The 21,111-nt window shown below is 33.7% G+C and overlaps 1 protein-coding gene across 3 annotated transcripts in view; it reads right to left on the reverse strand.

Moving 5' to 3' along the window:
- Positions 1-21,111, reverse strand: part of LOC124367934 (SEC14-like protein 1) — a 111,888-nt gene that overhangs the window by 14,413 nt on the left and 76,364 nt on the right. Inside the window, exons 4-9 of one of the 3 annotated variants that reach the window (XM_046825144.1) lie at positions 20,818-21,056; positions 19,886-19,951; positions 13,230-13,330; positions 8,598-8,716; positions 3,258-3,447; positions 76-164 (exon numbers count right to left, since the gene is read on the reverse strand). In XM_046825144.1, coding sequence (XP_046681100.1) covers positions 76-164; positions 3,258-3,447; positions 8,598-8,716; positions 13,230-13,330; positions 19,886-19,951; positions 20,818-21,056 — 804 coding nt within the window. Of the gene's footprint in view, positions 1-75; positions 165-3,257; positions 3,448-8,597; positions 8,717-13,229; positions 13,331-19,885; positions 19,955-20,817; positions 21,057-21,111 lie in introns of all 3 variants that reach the window. The other 2 variants (XM_046825143.1, XM_046825145.1) reach the window with 2 other exon arrangements.

The following is a 21,111-nucleotide window of genomic DNA, read 5'->3' on the forward strand; positions in this document are numbered from 1 at the left end:
TAATGTGGCATTTTTTATATTTAGCAGCTTAATATCAGCCCAGTTCATATAGACTATAAAAATTAAAGAACTTACCAACTTGAGTAAGCCGTCTTCTCCGATTGTTTTCAACAAACCTTTGACATCCATTTGGCCAAGGCGTAAGAGATAGAGTGGTTGGCCCTCTGTAACAAACAATTAATTACAATCATTAAACACAAGTAAGCATTTAAAGTGGTTCTCATATTGAAAGAACAACACTAAAGTTAAACTAAAAGTTCGCATCAAATCTAATCTAATTTTATGAAAGATATGTACTAAGAAACACAGATGACACCGAGGTTCTAACCTAACTGGAAGCAATTTCTACACTGTTAACTGAGATAACAATTATAGGTGATCGTAACGATGATCAGATACTCAAAAAAACGCTGAAGACATCGAAGTTCTGACCCAACTGGAGGCAATTTCTACGCTGTCAACTGAGATAACAATTATAAGTGACCGTAACGATGATCAGATACACTCTCAGTGGTATAACTAAGGGAGAGAGATGAAAGGGGTACTATCCTCCCCCACTCCAAAGAAGCAATCTGCTGTTTGAAATACAACAATTAGATGTTTTACTGAAAATTAAGACTTTTTTAATGTTTTTGGATTCAGATTATTTTATTTCATAACATCCTCATGTGATGTGTTTTTCTGTTAGATTCATCCTGTGCCAAGTCCTAGTTACATCACTGACACTTCCTAATCATTTTTATAAATGGTGCTTAGTTGACCACAGTTTCCGATGTGCTTTACCAACCCTATCAAGTATTGAAGTATTTGAAGTAAAGGTTCAAGTAGTACAAATACGCATCTGGAGGTTTTTACACAATACACACCTACACAATTTATGTTTCTTGAAGTGGTGTACTTACCAAAAACACTCAAGAAAATAACTTGGTACTTATACATCTGGGTACTTCCCTTCTCTCCTGGTCTCTAGTTTGGGTAACTTCCTAGGAGTGATGATATGGTGCAGGTCGTTTATTTAAAGACAAAACATTGAATTTTAAACACGGCCGGGCCGGCCGCTTAGGTTTTTCTTTTTACATTAATTTTATCCTGAACACTAACAACTGGTTCGTTTTCCTAACACGTATAACTCTTAGGTCTAAGTTTGTATGAATTTATTTTTCAGATTCCCAGATTGATACGAAATATGCTGTTCAAGGAGGAAAGGGCAAGTAGGATTTATTTACGGTCAACACTTTGTACATACAGAATACAAATTATAATAATTAAGTATTGTTAGTATGAACCATTGACCTTGTACTTTATTCTCTGTGTTGTGAAGAATACATATATTACTCCCACTGATCAGCAGTCAGATCTCATGACTCTGTGATTGGCTGACTCGTTTGGGAGAGAAGGCATGAGATGTTTCTTGTGAAAGAAACAGTATTTTTTCCCTAGACATTTGCCATCGTTCAGTAATACAATAAAATTACTAACATTATGTTTTAAGATCTGCAATCTGATCTCTGTCACAGGTGAATGCCTAATCTAACTACAACATAGGTTAAAGTAAACAAAACATACCAAAGCGTTGTTACACACACACAAGTCAGGAAGCACAACCACCATGTTGTGTGTCTATTCCATGCACAGTAACTCTAAAACATGCACTTAAAAAAACTAAACACTAATTATTAAAACTGAACAGAATACAGGTCACAATAGGTCTGCACTCACCTGCCAACCAAATAGAACTGAACAATGGCAAATGTCCGGAAAAATCTTCTTTCCTTCACAATTATTTCATCGTCAAAAACAAACAAAACAAAAAAAGTTTTCGTGCGTTCCTTTAAAAAAAGGCCAATGAAACCCCTCATTATTATGTACATTCAATGTGGTAAATGTCTGTACACCTAGTTCAGATTCATGATTAGCGACGCTAAAAGATATGCCCACACAAAATAAACTGACTTTGTTAAAACAAAAAAATGTTATGAGGTCTATAGCTCTGTAAGCGTGTAAATGAAAAATACAAAACTCTACTCTCAGCTACTCACTCCTCAAGTAAAAAACAAGTATTCAATTTGCCTGAGGGTGTTCAAATTGCAAAAAAAGCGATTTGTATTATCGCAAAGTTGAATTTCAGAGAGTCGTACAGGACAGTATTCAAAAATTTGCATAGCTCTGTAAGCGTGTAAATGAAAATACAAAACTCTACTCTCAGCTACTCACTCCTCAAGTAAAAAACAAGTATTCAATTTGCCTGAGGGTGTTCAAATTGCAAAAAAAGCGATTTGTATTATCGCAAAGTTGAATTTCAGAGAGTCGTACAGGACAGTATTCAAAAATTTGCAACTGTTGACTTTGCCCAGTCTCTAATAAATAAATAAACATGTCTTTTTATTAGAGCGTTTCTAAGTATACAAACTTCTTTACAGAACAACTCAAGTCAATTCTACAACATACGTAAAATACTATAATTTAAATTAAGCTAACATTAAATACTACATACAAATAAATCATTGAAACTATATTAAATGGCTACTTACAGGAACAAAATCTAATCACATAATTTAGTTTTAATACTTTTCTTAAATGAAGCTAAGTTGACTAGACTTTTGAGGCAATCGGGAAGGCCGTTGTACAATTTTGGCCCGAAATAGGAGAAACTCTTCCTTCCGAGCTCTAAATGTACTCTAGGAAGACGAAGACTTCCTCCTCTACATTTTAGAAACATCTTTGTTCTGTTTGTCTAAATGTGCCCTAATCAGGGAACGTGACATACACAGGTATGAGACTAGAGGCAGAGATAACTACCGTACTGGAAGACACAGAACGGTGGTTTATGAGCACTTGCCTTCGCAGGCAGGTGTTCATTTCATCAATAGATTGCCAAATTCTAAGAAAAACGCCCTAACGCCCAAGGTGTCAAAAGCTCGTCTTAAGCGCTTTCTGGTATCAAATACATTCTACAGTGTTGACGAGTTTCTGGCGTTTAACTGGGAGACCGCCCAATTCGATAACTGACTCCAGCGCTGGAATTGGGTTGAGATTGGCGAAGGATGAATGAGACTGGAATGTATAGAAAATTATGTAAATTTGGACGTGGTGGTAATGTGGTATGAGAGTTTAAAATTTAGAATTAATTTTGACGTTTGCCATACAATGTGAAATTGTTACGATCAACTAAAGATTTGATTTGATTTCAATGTAAATAGTTTATTAACTTTCATTGCATAAAGATTTTTATTTAAAAAAGAACTAAGTCGGCTCACCTTTGTCCGAGTGGTGCCAGCCTCCAGGAAAGTAGTCGGTTACCACCTGCGGCACCTGGTACTCTGCGATGATACGATCCACCGCATGTTTCTTGCGCCACGTCAGTGATTCTGACAGCATCCCGCGTGCCTTCTCTACGTTGAAGTCGCGCGCACGCAGGAATCTCAGCAGCATCGTATCACTCGGCACCTACACACAGATATCCGAGCAGAAGTTAAACTGTCACTAGAAATGAACATTGAACTCTTATTACGAGTCCGATTTAATTACTGCCCATTTCAATTACATAATTTCTTATCTAAGAACTGTAACTATAAAGAGTTCACATGAATGAAATGTTCTTACACATGTTCGCTCTGACAATGCAATAAATTTCCCTTTTTAATTAGTCTAACTGGTAAATATTTTAACCACATGATTATGATTAAGTAAAACAATGAAAAGTTACCAATACAAACAACAGAAATTATTTAACCCTTTTAGTACCAACGTCCTAAAATTAGGACGTTGGATAATTGTATGAAGATTGCCAGCGTCCTATTTTTAGGACGTAGGCAGTTTATGCATAGATTGCCAGCGTCCTATTTTTAGGACGTTTTGTAAAAAAAAGATTAAAAATATATTTAGTAATTAAAATAAACATATCAGTAGTGTTTTGGAATCACAATAAAACAATCTTTCCAATTATTACTTTGTTTAATTCATACGACCAAACATAATAGCCGTATTTTGATTTTCAAGTTGGCTAATCTGTTTATTTTGTTCTATCACCTGTTGCTGATTGTCAGCTGTGATCAGTTGTACTTGCATTGTTTGTGAATGTTTTGATTGTAGTACAATCTGTTAGTTTCTTATGTGTAACCATGAAACGTTCCCATTCACCAGTTAGTGAAAACACAATACTTCAAATTGCAGAAAATGATTATCTCTCTGACAGTTTTGTGAGTGATATTTCAGAACATGAAAAAGTGTCAAGTTCACCTTCAGTTGTTGACGACAGTGATGAAGACCCCACTTTCAATCCTAATAGACCAACCACTTCTACAGGTATTCGGGGACTAGGATTAAATAGAATAAATATAAGAATTGATACAGAATCGAGTGAATCTGATAGTGATTCGTCTGAAAATGAATCACCACGGCATCAAGGGGCTAGGCCTAACCAACAAGCCCACAGAATGGTACCTCCCAGACCTAGGCCTATCAATAGGGATGGAAACAATAGCTCTTCAGAAGAATCTGAGGATGGATCTGGTTGGGTTGATGTCAATGAAACCAATGACACTGAACATAGGCTAAATCACTCCGTAAGTTTTATGGAACAGCCGGGAGTCAAGCACTGCCCTCCACAAAACTCCCCTCCAAGTTCATATTTCAAACTTTTCTTCACCATTCCTTTAATTGAAATAATGGTCCAATTTACTAATACGTATGCTACAGAATTTATTGACAAAAACCGGGATAGAATGAAAGCTCAAAGTAGGCTAAAATCTTGGAGGCCAGTTACTATCAATGAAATGCAAGCTTTCCTTCTTATATTGATGAATATGGCTATAAAAAGACAAAACACTATTGCTTCATTTTGGTGTACACTTAAAAGTCAACTGATTCCTTGGTTTCCTAGAATGATGACAAGAAACCACTTCCAAGCAATATTGCAATTTTTTCATTTGGTGGACACTACAAACTTAGCACAGCCAGGCGACCAAAACTATGATCCATGTGATCGATTCAAGCCACTGATTGAGCATATGAACCGGCTTTCAAAATTGTATTTTACACCTGATAAAAATGTATCAATTGATGAGAGCATGATTGCAACCAAGTCACACTCACAACTTTTGCAGTACATGCCTAAAAAACATCACCGGTGGGGAGTAAAATTATGGATGCTGTGTGATGCTGCTACCCACTATTGTATCAGTTTTTTTGTTTACAAAGGGGCTAAGGCTAATGATAAGACAACACTAAGAAACAAAGGTTTAGGCTTTACTGTAGTGGATACACTAATGAAAATGGCTAACTTGTTCAACAAGGGATACCATGTCTTTGTAGACAATTTTTTTACCTCTCTAAAATTGGCAAAATACCTATATTCTAAGGATACCTTCATAACTGGAACTCTGAGACATAATCGTAAGGGCATTCCTCCTCAAATGAAGCCAAAATTTAAAGTTGGCCAAACAAAATATCTCAGGAAAAGCAGTATGATTATGCTTGGCTACAGACAAAAAATGCAGGTTAACTGTTATTGTCTACAAATGATGTTGCTGCATCAGAACGTAAGTCAAAACGGAGAGGAAATGTCGTTGTCATATCTTCAAAACCAAAAATGATTAGGAATTACAATAAAAATATGGGAGGTGTAGACGGATCAGATCAAATGCTATACCAGTATTTGGACGACAGGAAGAGTTTTAAATTTTGGAAAAAGGTAACATTTAATCTCTTTTCCAGAATGTTGTTAAATGCATACATATTGTATAAATTAAACACCACAAAGCCTGTAACACATTTAGAATTTCTGGTGAGCATTGTAGATGAGCTAGGTGATCAGTGGCTTCAGTTGCAGGAAAATGCCACCTCTCCTAGACCTGCAGCAAGCAACCGTGGTAGTGGTCATACTAATGTTGGACGATTTTTTGAAAAAGTTGGAGACAACAAGCAAAAAAAACTGTTGTGTTTGTAGTGTTGAGAGCACTAAAGGAGGAGGAAAAAGAAAAAAATCCTTGTATATGTGTGTTAAGTGCAAGAGTGGGGTGCACACAAAGTGTTACCCTTCACACTTCTGCTGAGTTTTTGTTTATGATTTTTCTATGTGTACATATATGTAAATAGTTACTTGTTATTTTTAGTGTTTATAAGTGAACAATTAATTTTTATTCTTTCAAAAACAAGATACGATAATGAAAAGTGAAAATATTTGCAAGGTTGACTAACTAATATTGTTATAGTAACCAGAAACATTAGTTGACATTTAATTCACAAAATGGAGTGTTTTCCTGGTAAGTAAAATTTTACATGTTTTTTTTTAATTTAGCATTTTCAAATTTTGAGATTTTGTTCAGAATTAAATGAGGAATTGGGTCATGTACCTAATGTTGTGCTAATGTGATTTTTTCTGTATTGTATTTCAAGTCAAACTCAAAAAATATATATTCTTTTTATTTTTTACTGAGTATATTTTTACCTTAAAAAAATAAATAAACAAATTTGGTTGTATAATTAATTATATTTTTGAAAAATACAATTATCTAGGAGTAATATAAAAAAAGAAATAGGAATTTATCTTAAAAAATGGTCCAGTTAGAGTTTTTTTAAAGAAAATGAGTAATTTTTGGCCAAAAGTGGCTGGCAATCTTGGTACAGACAGGTGTGTGAAGGCCTGGCACTTTCAGTATAACTGTAACAAATTATGCTTGGCACTAAAAGGGTTAATAGGTTACCAGTTTCAATTATATTGTATCTCAGTGGCTTGAGTGTATGTATCTTGTACAATTAAAGAGTATTAGTCTTGTTAAAGAATTGAGATTACCTTTTTAAATTTTACACTATTAACATTGTCTAGTACATAATATAGATTTAGGAAATCTAGATTTATTCTAACGAAGCTTATCGTAATTTGTTCAAATTATTTAATAGACCAGTGACACAAATTTCTAATACTGACTTTCCCAGACCCTTAATAAATTATTTATTTTGGTCTGGTGTATGATAAAGGCCTGAAACTTTGTATACTGTGTAAGTTGGTACCACTGTTGTTTACATTTTCATTACAGCTGACGTGTTGTCGATTGATATTCCAGAAATAACTCTAACCTAAACGTTAGAGAAGTGATTTCTTTAATAAATAACTCCTACAATATTATAATTAAAGCAGATTTATAGGAGGCACATTTATAATGTGTCAGCTGGTAATAAAAACATAGTTTTCACATACTATAGACCAAGTGGCACATATGTGTGCCTGCAATGAAAATACTCTTACACCTAAAATTAGTTGATCTATAAATTATATATATATATTCGTTATAAAAAAACATTTCAAGTTATTTTAAGTATGATTTGTGGAGAGAGTAATATTCAGAATGGCTGGTAGCTTGGTAAGGTCTTTCTAGTTTAATGTTGCTTAACAGATACAAACACCTGAAAACAAACATGTTAAATTTAAGGGGGAAATCATTTGGAACATTTAAGTGCCATCTACAACATTTTCTTACTGAATACAAAAGAAAATACACAAAATATAAAGGGTATAAACAGAAAGACCTTCTTCTGTAATTAGACAGTGCCATCTAGTGCCAATTCAAATAAAAAAAACCTTAATCATTCCACCTCTTACCTTCACCTTCTTCAAAACCTTAATTATAATAATATTTATCAAACAGATGTAAAACACACTTTAAACTTATGCACATAAAAAATTACTTTATAAATTTTAATAACTATACTATTCGGATTATTTAACAAAAATGTTTAATATAACATACAGAAACATGTATACAATACAAAGAAGTATAATTGAGAAGTTCCATGATGATAGCTCTGGTAGATTTCAACAAACAATCTATATATATAAAAATGAATGTTTGTGTGTTTGTCCTTTATGGAATCGTAAACTATGAGCCCAATCATTATGAAAATTTGAACGTATATGTATTTTCCCACGTTGAAGGTTTATATGATATGCCCATTGACGTAACTCACCACCAGGTGGCGCTGCAAAAGAAAAAAGTTTTCAAAAAGCCTGCACATTATAAACTGTAATTACGCGACAGTTACGTATATTAAACAGCCAAACACTATTTCAAGGCAATAAGTTATGATGTATATTTGTCTTTAAAATAAATTTATGGTCGAACTTAAAGCTTGAATGTTAGACCACTTTATAATAAAGTTAATGAATGAGTAAAACACACTTTTGACGGATTTCTTGATAATTACATCAATGCCAACTCTACATCGGCGTTGGAAATATAATTTACTTGAACTAGAAATGCTCATACACGGGCAAGGATTGCGAACAGCGTGCAAAGCCAGGGGAAACAGCTAGTTTAATTATAAAAATAATCAAACTGTGAAAAATAGGAATTTCTGAGCATTGAATAAATATTTAAAGCCAGCATGCCAGTTGATACAGTCGTAAACCCACTAATACAATTGGTATGTAGTCATAAAATTAGTAACAATAGAAAACTTATAACACTTAGTTGAATTGAAACATATCGCACATTTTTTCCAGTAGATGAATGCCTTTCAGATTGTAAAGAAAATTTCAAAAATATATTGACACAAATTTTATTTCATGCAGTGAGTGATAAAACTGCATTGGGATTTACCTTTCCTTTCTGGAGCTGGGAGACCCACTTGCGGAGCAGGATGAGCCGAGACTCCTGCATGGGGGTGAGCTCGCCCAGGTACCTCTGTATGTAGTCTGTGTCCAGCTGGTACTGGCATTCTGTCACACACACCTGATTACCAAAAGTTATACCCCAAATAAATCACTTAACAAGTTATCTTCATAATAAACTAGGTAGGAGTATGTTATCAGGCTTCGCTGAAGTTGCATGCACAATTTCAAGTCTTTACCTCATTTCATTCTCAAGACATTCTGCGGACAAACAGACAGTAGAATAGACAATAAGACAGAAATGTTCACAGCCCCCAAATAGACAGAAGGGAAGTTTTATCAGCCTTGGGAGTGATAGCAAAGTATACAAAACTTCAAGTATTTACCTCAATTCGTTTTGGGATATTCCCCTGATGTATAGACTTTGCTTATGTTCAGTCAAATCCGACACACACCATTATGAAACTCTATCTTATATACTTAGAAATGAAGACATGCAAAGTTTAGATTTCATTCTTGAGACATTTCGCATGAGTTACCGACTTCGCTAAAGCAGCCTATGGGTTGCACAATATTTTGACGGCTGCCCACAGACATTTTCAGACAGTAAATTTGTTATTGACTACAACTTAGTAAAAATTAAACTGCAAAAAGTAACGTTTGCAGGAGTTTACAAAGAAAATGGTGTAAATATAGGTTTTAATATGTTCCATGATATGTTGTGTAATGTGATAAGTAGTTGTAAAAAATCTGTAAATAGAGTAACCAAGTTACAAAGAGCTAAAGCCATAACTCCATGGATAAATAACACACTTTTGTCAAAACTAAATAGGAAAAAGCAGCTGTACAAAATTTTTAAACGAATGCCGTATAACAGAACTTTTAAGGAATACTTTTATCGTTTTAGTCAAAATCTTAGGAATGAAGTAGATGAAGTAAAAAAAGCGTACTATGCAAAAAAATTTTAGATTGTAAAGGCGACTCAGCACTTCAATGGAAAATTATTAATGATTTGACAGGAGTTAGCAAGACCGAAAGTATTGATCGAATTGAGTTAGATAATGGAGAAACCGTAACAGACCCGTGCCTTGTTGCTCATGAAATAAACAAACATTTTATTTCGGTGCAAGTAGACTGTACTCAGACAGGCCATATTAATTTGAGAAACAGATTAGCATCTTTTTTTATAGAACCAACTACATTATTTGAAGTGTTGGCAATTATAAAAGGCTTAAAAAATAAGAAATCCTCCGGATTTGATAATATCAATACGAGTCTTATCAAAAGTATAGCAGAAATAATATCTCCTGTTTTAGTTTACATTATCAATCAAAGTTTTAGCTGTGGGATTTTCCCAGATAAATTAAAGGCTTGTGTTGTAATTCCAATATTTAAGAAAGGAACTTCAATAAAACTGGACAACCTGCGTCCCATCAGCCATTTATCGGTTTTCTCTAAAATTTTTGAAAAAATAATGAAATTAAGGCTTGTAAAGTATCTTAATGATTTCAGTTTTTTTTAACCCAAATCAATACGGTTTCAGAAAAGGTAAATCGACGGAAGACGCCCTTGTTAATGTAACGGATTTAATTTATAATAGTTTAAATTGTAGTAATAAATCGACCGGTTTATTTATTGATTTTAGGAAAGCTTTTGATTTGGTAAATCATGAAATCTTATTAACCAAAATGGAGGCCGCGGGTGTGAGGGGAGTGGCTCTCAGCTGGTTCCGTTGTTTTCTCACGGGCCGGGAGCAGCGAGTCCGAGTGGGCGAGTGTCTCAGTGAGCCGCTACCCGTCACAGCCGGGGTTCCCCAAGGATCTGTAATTTCTGCTACATTGTTTTTAATTTTTATAAATGACATGTTAGAGATAAATTTTAAGGGAAATCCCAGTGCTTTTGCAGACGACGTGGCTCTTTTCTATTCAAATAAAAATATCGAAACCCTATCTAATGACATGACTGACGATTTGAGGTCACTTAGAAAATGGTGTTCAATAAATAAAATGTTCATTAATGTTAATAAGACAAAGTATGTCAATTTCGCCTTTAAGGGATTTGACTTGGTAACAGATTTAAAATATCACGATATGGATTGTTTAATGGTAAATTGTTGTTGCGATGACATCACTAAAGTGCCGACTTTCAAATATCTAGGAGTAACATTAGACGAAAAACTAAATTGGGAGTAACATATTAAAGAAATTTTGTCAAAATTAAAATCATCGATTAGGAAATTCTACTTTTTGAAAAATTTTTGCTCCACAGACCTATTAAGATCTTTATATTTTGCTTTAATTGATTCTAGAATGCAATATGGATTAGTTTGTTGGGGAGGGACATATAATTATTTAATAGGCAAATTAAGGGTTGTTCAAAATCACTTTCTACGAATAATACTAGGTAAGAAAAAGAGAGACAGTTCTTTTCCATTGTATGTAGATTTAAAAATACTGCCTATTCAACATCTTTACGTATTTAAGGTTCTAAGGTTATTTTATTTACGGAGTGGGAATACCGGAACGACTGATCTTTTATATGCAACTAGAAGTATAAATAGAAGAAATTTCAGAATGCATAAAGTAAATAAATCATTTTTTAAACATTCTTTTATATATAGTGGACCATCATTTTTTAATAGATTACCTCAACATATTAAAGAAACTAATAATATAAAGTATTTTAGTCTGAAAGTAAAACTTTGGTTGTTTAGTCATCACGATATTGCGTTTTTAAAAACAGATGTTGGCCTAAATGCTTAACTATTTATTTTTATTCTTTTTAATGTAAATAATATTTTAAGAACTTTTTTGTTTTAGTATAATTAGCTGTCCTTTCATATTTTATAATCTGAGTAATGCATAATTTGTATACTGTAGTTTTAGTTAGTTTTGTATAAGTCTTAACTTATGGAATAGAGTCAGCTAAGTCTGACAGACGCCTCAGAGTGCGGCTTAACTGGCAGCAACATGAACATTAGACCTGGACTCAAGAAGTAACTTTGTTTTTATATTTTTGTTTTAACTGACCACATTACTTGTAAAAGTGGTCAGTCATTCCAGAGTTTTTTAAGTTGTGTTAACCATGTGTATTCTATTATTGGAATAAATCATTATTTTCATTTAATAATTTAGTGGAAAAATTTGGTTTGTGCAAAAACTTGAATCGTTTACAGGCGATATTGAATGTTGTACAGTATTTTTCGCAATCACAAGCACAGACGGCTGGTATATTATGCTACCTCCTGGAAGTGCTGTGCAGACTCATACTGCTTATTTGCGCCAGAGTTTTGTGAGTGCAATTTTCGTGGTATTTTTCCAACAGCACATCATACTGCTCTGCCTTTTTCGCACGGTTACTGTAATCCCTACTCTTCACATCCTAAAGAGCCAGAAGGCTACAATATGCTTCGATAAAATCTAAATTAAATTATTTTTCTGAACTCTTTTCACCCATGACGGCACCGGAGTGTTGACGAGAGGACTGTGTGAAGCGACCAAAATTAACTGAATTGAGCATCACCTAAACTGTGAATCCCACAAAATGACTGATATTGCACAATGCTGACAACAGGTGGCTCAATTTTTTTCCTGGTTGCACAATATATTTCTATCTTTCCGTCAATCACACCACACATTGCACAACTTTTCAATATCGTCTACACACCATCAATATACTAAATTTTAAAACGTACATTTTTATGTTATATCGTAATTAATTATTAAACGTAATTTAGTTTTACATGCCAGTTACGATATTGTAAAAGGAATGATTATATTTTACTTTCTTTATTTGTGTTTAGAGGTTTCGTGGATGAGAGGACTTATTAGTTATAATTTCATCTCTATAAATAAAGACATTTTTCATTTCACCATGAATATAATTGCTCATATCCAAAATATTGCGCAATAATATTGACTATCTTTAGGCCGCTTAACGCTCCGCCAAAACCAATAGAGGGACAAGCATCATTACCAAATTCTATATTGCCTAATTAGAAATGAGGCTTTATACCAAATTTCAAGTCCGTGGTTGAAATTTGTTTGAGAGCCATTTAATGCTTATCAAAATAAGTTAACAAATAAAGAACTTTTGAATTAAACTGGATAGGTCAAGTGGTCTCAGGGAGATGGCTTTACTAATGCTCAACGAATTATTAATTTGAAACCCATTACAGAATTAATTTACACATGAGTGGGATGAATAAGTAATTTGAAGTAATGCATATAAAGAGTAAAAAACCAAATAATGTGGAAGGCTTTGTTCTGGTGTAATCTTATTTATTAATTATATAGTTCTATAATAAAATTATCAAGGTTCCAACAGGGCACTCTTAAATTTGTGTCAATGTCTTTAAGTTCACATGATAACTCTTAATGCCCTAGAGATTTGAAAATTGGTGCATAAGTTCGTCTTGATCCAAGAGAGAACGCTAATGATTATGGAATCCAAAGATTAAACGTTTGTTTTATGGGTATAAAAGGATGGCAATGAGAAAATTCCAGAATAAAAAAATTACAAACATATAAATACTGTCATACGACACTTTATTAAGTGATATAGTACAAGAGATGATTCTGTCAGATCCTTTTATACTTTGTTGTTTCGGTTTATGACTTACCTACTGAACTTTGTTGTCCAGAGTTCCTTCGGTTTGGCTTGGAACACAGAGACATGGATTCTACAGCAGACGACACATCCCCACTGCCATTGGACATCACACTGGAACAGAATATACCACTGAACATGTATCCAAAAACACTAATATAACATGTTGATACAATGGATATCACTGTACATGCAATAACTGGAACATTATACCTCTCAACAAGTATCAAAACACACTATTATATCATGGTCCTACAACTGATATCACTGGACATTACACTGGAACAATTACCACTCAACATAAACACTATTACTAGCAGATCCCTCGGCTTCACAGGCAAGTTCGCAGGTTTTGCACCTTCTGATTCGAGTGAATTATATTTCTGATGTCTATGTCGAGTTTGCCACTTCCCACGATCAAGAAAATATATTAAAAAGTGTATATTTATGGTCATTTAAATTTACTCCGGTAATAGAATTCTTTTGTTTCAAAGGTGATTTCACCTCTCTCCCAATTAAGAAAAAAAGTATATATACAGGGTGTATATTATATCTGGAAACACCCAAATATATCCTTTAATAATTTAAATATAAATTTGAAACCTCTTACAATCGTGATAGAGATTGGGCATCTACTTTTTGGAACAATGTTTTGTTATGTCACACCAACGGGGAACGTCCTGCCGAGGGTATCGTGAATATTCTTAATGGAAGCCTATACCTTGTGATACATAATTTTAAAGGTAATAGCTTACTGAATTGAATTCCACAAACCGCATCTCAAGGGAATTATTCTATCAGAAAATAGAGCATTTTTAGTAATGAAAATTTACTGATGTTCAACAATGTAATTTTAACATGTTTCTTGCCACAAAATGTGTTACACTAATTTTTTAGCATTTTTTTAAATGTTCAATTAAATAAAACAAAAATTTCATTTTAAGCTGGTTCTATTAGCACAAATTTGCCAGTTTTTATTACAGTACAATTATGGAAATACTTATGTTATTGATTTCTTATTACAAATAAAAAATAATGTATGCTGTTAGAAAAGTCTTACAACAAACGTTTTACCTGCATTTGGTGTCAAAGCAATTGTTCGAACTGTGTTCCTTCTACGGTTTGACAATGAGCCAATCTTGTGTAAAATGATTCGACAGAGTTGCCTAACATTTCTTCAGTTATCAAAGCAATCTCCTCTATAATCCTGTTTCTTAGGTCTTCCAAATTATGAGGCTTTCTTCTATAAACATTGGATTTTAAATGACCCCATAGGAAATAATCGATTGGTGACAAATCCGGAGATCTTGGAGGCCATTCGATTTCTCCTCTTCGGCCAATCCATTTATGAGGAAACCTTAAATCCAAATACTCTCTTACCTGTCTCTCATAATGGGGTGGAGCACCATCCTGCTGAAACCATACATTATCAAAGTATTCTCCTGATGCAATTTGAATAGCTGGGATTATTTCATTTTGGAGCATATTGTAGTAAAGTTCGGCATTTAAATTTCCATTGATGAAAAAGGGTCCAACAATTTTGTTACCTAAAATTCCACACCATACGTTCAGTTTTTGTGGTTGCTGTGAATGGGACTCAGTAATCCAATGTGGGTTTTCACTAGCCCAGTAACGGCAATTGTGCCTGTTAACATTGCCATTTAGGAAAAAAGTTGCCTCATCAGAAAATAGTATGTTGGTCAGAAAATCTCTATTGTCATCACATTTGCGCATCACAAGTTCACAAAACTCAACTCTTCTGTCGTAATCATCCTCACTTAACTGTTGGACTAAATGAACTTTAAATGGTTTGTATTTATTAATTTTCAAAATCTTACTCAAAGACATAGGGTGCATATCATGTTGCTGTGCAGCTTTTCTGAGCGATGTATGTGGGTCTTCAATAAATGTTTGCAAAACATCTAGTGCATGTTCTTCATCTGTTGCAGATTGTATCCTACCCGACTTTGGCCGATTACGTACACTCCCTGTCATTTCAAAACGCTCAATAGTTTTTGATATTGTTGAAACACTTATGGGATTCCTTTCTGGGAAAGTGTCATTAAACAAATTACAAACTTCCTGATAAGATCTTTGACGATCGCCATATCCTCGCATCATCAACAGAGTAATTCGTTCTCTTTCAGACAATTCCATTAAAATGCCAAATAAAAACTGAACTACTGTAATTAGATAACTTGTTGACAGCAATGCTTCAGAGACACTGATTAACTCGACAGGAATGATATGACCTTTGTCCATTTGTAATTCCCAAGCTTAGACCTGTCTAGTGAAAGCTCCATGCTCAACAAACTGAAACCTGTAGACCAGATGATTAATAACACAATAATGTTTCTCATAGGCTAGTGACCTTTGTCTCTTTAAACCTTCCTGCTGACTGGAAAACACCAAGTACAGATTCATAAGTAATCAGAGAAAGTGACTCATAAGTTTTATTCATTGTAATAAAAACTGGTAAATTTGTACTAATGAAACCAGCTTAAAAATACATTGTTTATTTTATTTTAATTGAACATTTAAAAAATTCTAAAAAATTAGTGTAACACATTTTGTGGCAAGAACCATGTTAAAATTACATTGTTGAACATCAGTAAATTTTCAATACTAAAAATGCTCTATTTTCTGATAGAATAATTCCCTTGAGATGCGGTTTGTGGCATTCAATTCAGTAAGCTATTACCTTTAAAATTATGTATCACAAGGTATAGGCTTCCATTAAGAATATTCACGATACCCTCGGCAGGACGTCCCCCGTTGGTGTGACATAACAAAACATTGTTCCAAAAAGTAGATGCCCAATCTCTATCACGATTGTAAGAGGTTTCAAATTTATATTTAAATTATTAAAGGATATATTTGGGTGTTTCCAGACATAATATACACCCTGTATATACATATACATCTACAGCTCTGAGAAGCCTACTTTTGTCAAAAGACAACTTAGATAGGTTTCATAAGTCTTTAAATGAATAGTAAAAGTTCTAACTTTTCTTTACATGTCTGTTATATCTGCACTTCTAGTAGTAACCCGCTGCTTTGCATGCAATTTAATAGGCATTGATGCCTATTAATGCATATGATGCCTATTATGTTTATGACTACTGCTGGTTCAAGTGAATTATATTTCCGACACCAATTTTGAGTTTGCCTTGTTGCCATTATCAAGACAATACTCGTATTTCAAGAATGTATATTTGTGGAAATTTAAATTTACTTCGTTCTTAGTACGTTTTGTTCCATAGTTTATTTTGTTTTGTTTCCCGATCAAGAAAGTATATAACACAGATCAGAGAAGCTTACTTCTGTCAAAAGAGAACTAAGATGAGTTTTATATCAGTCTTTAAAATTAATATTACGAAACTTTAGAGACCAAGATGGGATTTTTCGCTATTTTAAAGACCAGTGATTTTCAAAATAAGCAGAGGCATAAGCATATATTCATCCCAGGAACCGGGAAAAGTTCATGTAAAATGTCAATACGATTCGTTTGAGTAATTTATGTGTGAAAACAAAACAAACAAACAAAGGCACTTTCGGTAATACAAGTCATGCCACTAAACATGCAAAAACTGGAACAATATACCTCTCAACATGTATAAAAAAACTATTATAACATGCTCCTACAATGGATATCACTGACCGTGACACTAGAACAATATACCTCTCAGCATGTATCCATAAACACTAATAGCATCGTCATACATCTTTATAACACTATACATCATACTGGAACAATAAACTTATATATTATATATCATTAAACCCTATTATAACATGGCCCTACAACAGATATTACTGATCATGCAATAACTAGAACAATATACTGCTCAACATACGTCCATAACCAGTATTAATTTTCAGATTGCTGAAGGTATACAGTCAGTATAAAATTTATTTCAAAATAAAATTATACACTAAAACAGACAGACAAGTGAACTAGTAAAAATGTTTTGAACAAACATGACTAAGATTAAGATTGTCAGTAAAAAGGCATTTTCTTAAACTAAATTCAGAGACATTATTGTACAGTTCGCCAAGTAAAAGCACAGCACTAAATAGCCTAGGTCACTATCTTAGTTTTTATTACCTTCATTTAACTTGCAATGTCATGTTATTTTTAAAGTTAACAGTTACATAGCAGGCATGTTAGTCATACAACATTACTTAAGTTGACATGTTTAATCAATCAATCAATCAATCAATTCTTTATTGTCATTAAACAACATACAACATTGTAATAGATATTGTCAAATAGGAACATAAAATATACTCTATGCTAAAAATTTAAATATAAATATAAAGGCCTACAACATAAAACATATAAAATATTAGACTAGAATGGTAGGCTATGTACAATTGTTAAAACTTAAGGTCACTCATGTCAGCAGTTTCCCAGTCCTCAACACAATAAAAGGGGAAGAAATCCATATGTTTCTATAAATATATATCTAATTTGAATTTATGTTGTGAAAAGACCAACTTGAAGGATGAAAAAGATAAAAGAAACACTGAGTTTGATGATGGTGCATGTCACTCCAAGTGACTTGGCTGAGCGTTACTGAATATTTTTACATTGGTCTTTCGGGTAACTATGATGGCAACTAGAAAATAACAGAGTAAATAACTCTGTAAAAAACTCAGAACACTCATAATAGATTGTAACATGCGACATATTGCTAACACAGAGTAGGTAACCTTACTATCCCAACAAATACAACACCATTTTATGGTGGATGACTTGGTGTATATACGTTTATTATTTAAACAATGACATGAAACTCAATTTAATTTTTAAAATGCTAATAAACTATGAAGAAGCACATGCTAGTTCAAGTATGGGAGGAATTTGAGTATTAATGTGATATTGTTCTAAGACCTATTGAAAATTTGTTATCTGAACTTGAGATGTAGAACTTGAGATACACGTGAAAGGTTTCATATTCGTACGTCTTAAAGTTTAATAAATATATGCATTTTAAATATGTATATTCTTTTTGAAACACCCTGTAAAATTATTACCAGATTAACATCTATTGTGTATTTCATATTGACTTTTATAACCTGTATGAAAATTTTATGTATTCTATTGACATATAAACATTTTAGTTACTTGAAATTTTTAATAGGCACAATAATTTGATGTACTGACAATAATACTTCATTGAATATTTAAAATGTATGATTATGTAAACCAAAAGCTTCGAAAGAACATTATGGTGTACCGCAAGGATCGGTCTTTCAACTGCTGTTCTCTATTTGCGTAGTGATTAATGGGCGATTCCCTAACGATCAGTTGATGACGTTAGTATGACAAAGCTAAATCTACTAGGTGGTAATTAATAGAATTAAGCTAATTACAATGCAATGAATGTCACTGCCATGATACAAGGTGTACTCTTGAATGTTTTAGATGTAAGGAGGCCATCAAGCTAAAACTACAGACAAAACTGCAATCACCAGTCAAAGTACTTGTGTGCTCTTAGGACAAGAAGCTTATAAATTGCACTTAGTCCAGTAAGAACCTTTGGGCTGCTTCTGGAGTGACAGGTTATTCAGGATGGGTAAGGATATGCTGCCCAGATTGAAGTGACAAGAACCTATCGAATTGCCCATGAACCCCAGAATCTCAACATTTGCGGTTAGTTATGTGCCGCTCCTGGACATCCATAAGGCTGCCCAGATTGAAGTGACTTCGGTTTTTGATGTGCCCAGTGGTAGGTTCAACTGGAAAGTATAAACCAGCCAGAAGGGATCCCTGCTCGGTTGTTTAAAGTACTTACTTGAGGTAGTGGAATAGAAGAGGTAAACTTATAATGCATTTATACTTTTAAACTGTGTTACTACTGTTTAACACATTGTAGATTGCTGATGAGACGTCTCATCACACGGTGGCCAGGCCTTACTGTATGATGAGGAGCTCAGCTCATCAAAGCGTACTGTTTTTAATGTTACTTTCTAATAGTTATAATAATGTCTGGTAGAATAATATCAACGAGTTTTAAGTAGTACAAAATTTCTACAATCTAATATTAAGCTCTCAAAAATTCGTGCCAAATAAGTCTATTGTTCTTTTCAAGGATTCATCTACAGGTATGTTATGACCAATCACTTGTAAGTTCCGGGAGCCAAGATTGCCAAGCTAAAGTGAACAAAACATCAACTAACAATCGACCATCCCCCCATATTTCCCATTCACCCTTTCCTCTCCCATTCCATTCCCATTCACAAATGTATTGAAACATTGTTACTCTAAAAATAACAAATAAGGGATGTTTAAAAAATATAATTTTAAAACCTAACAAACATAGATAAAACAAACATTCCAGTCACAAAAATAACTGGTGGTAGTTAGAAATTGATGGATAAGATTAAATTGGAAAAGAAAAGGGTTAAGAACGACTTAAATCAAAGTGCGCAGGCAGATGCATAATCATTCAAAAGCCACTGAAAAAAAATCTAATTGAGATAATGAATTAAATAGGATCAACATCTACTAAAATAAATCAATCATATAGTTTTTCCATCAGATGAGGAACAATTCTAATAAGGGATAGCTTTGCAAACAAAGAGAGTTCAATTTATAATGACAATCTGTTTACCAATGAGGATAGAAGGGAAATCAGTAATTTAGTCAAAGATACTACTCACTTTTCTGAATGGGAGCCATTTATTGCTTGAGTAGGACTAGAGGAGTCTGCGACAGCGCCGTTGGGTCTGCTGGAAAACATTTACACTTGACGATGACACACAGAATTGATACAGAAGGATACAAGTTAAAAACTGGAAGTGATCACAGATAGCACCGTTATACAAACAAATTTCAATCCCAGAACAATTTCCAACACCAATTGACGCCAACTTGTGCAAATTTGTACAAACTGAAGCCATTTAATCTAGAAGGAAACAGGATTTTTCCGGACATTTGCCATCGTTAAGTGAAACAAGAAAACAGTAACACTACGTTTCGAGATCTGCAATCTGATCTCTTCTTCAGGTAAAGAACTAACCTAATACATAATTACAAACTAGGTTAAAATAAACATAAACAAAAATAACCTTCAAACAAAGCATTTAATCTAAATAAACTTAAATGATAAAATAAGGAAAAGTAATGAACTGATGATGATGATGATGTGATGATGATGCCGATGATAATGATAGTCAGCATCTCAAATAAAAGAAAAATATTCACAAAATGTAAACCCACCAAGAGATCAACAAAGTATTTCTGTAAAATATATTCTGTGGTTGTCCCGTCAGTAGGACAATTTAAATTTAAGGATTACAATATTTGTAAATCCAGAGAAACCTTAAACTCATACACAGTTACTGACAAAATACTTCCTGGGCATTTTATCATACAATTGAAGCCCACGAGAAAACAGTCAATTTTGAATCTAAGTACACAGATTGTTAATAAAAACACAAATAAAGCATCCAGAAAAGAAAATCCCAAAACTACACGAGATGGAGTTTTTTATAGGACCTCACATAAAGTTGTTTTTTGAAATTTAGGAAAACAACCAGCAGGCAAACCAATATACATAGTACAAATACTAAGCCTACACGCCACAACTAACCTGCCCGTGGGTGATTCCGGAGGGAGGTGAGCCGGCCGTACCCAACGAGGCACTGAAGTGATCCCTTCCGTTCTCAACTCATCCATGAAGTGTTCGATGATCTCCTTCCCCTTGGCGATGTTGTCGCCGTACTGCTTCATTGCCAGTTTCTCAATGCTACTCTCAAATCCGAAGAAGAAATTGATGTCAACACTGGCATTCTGTTCAAAACAGGTCCACTCCGAGTTTTCTGGGTGTACCTGTGAAAACATTTAAGGGTTGACTTAGTTGGCTATATTTAGTAAACTAACGTCT

The sequence above is a fragment of the Homalodisca vitripennis genome, chromosome 8, assembly GCF_021130785.1.
Source record: "Homalodisca vitripennis isolate AUS2020 chromosome 8, UT_GWSS_2.1, whole genome shotgun sequence".
NCBI classification, from domain to species: Eukaryota; Metazoa; Arthropoda; class Insecta; order Hemiptera; family Cicadellidae; genus Homalodisca; species Homalodisca vitripennis.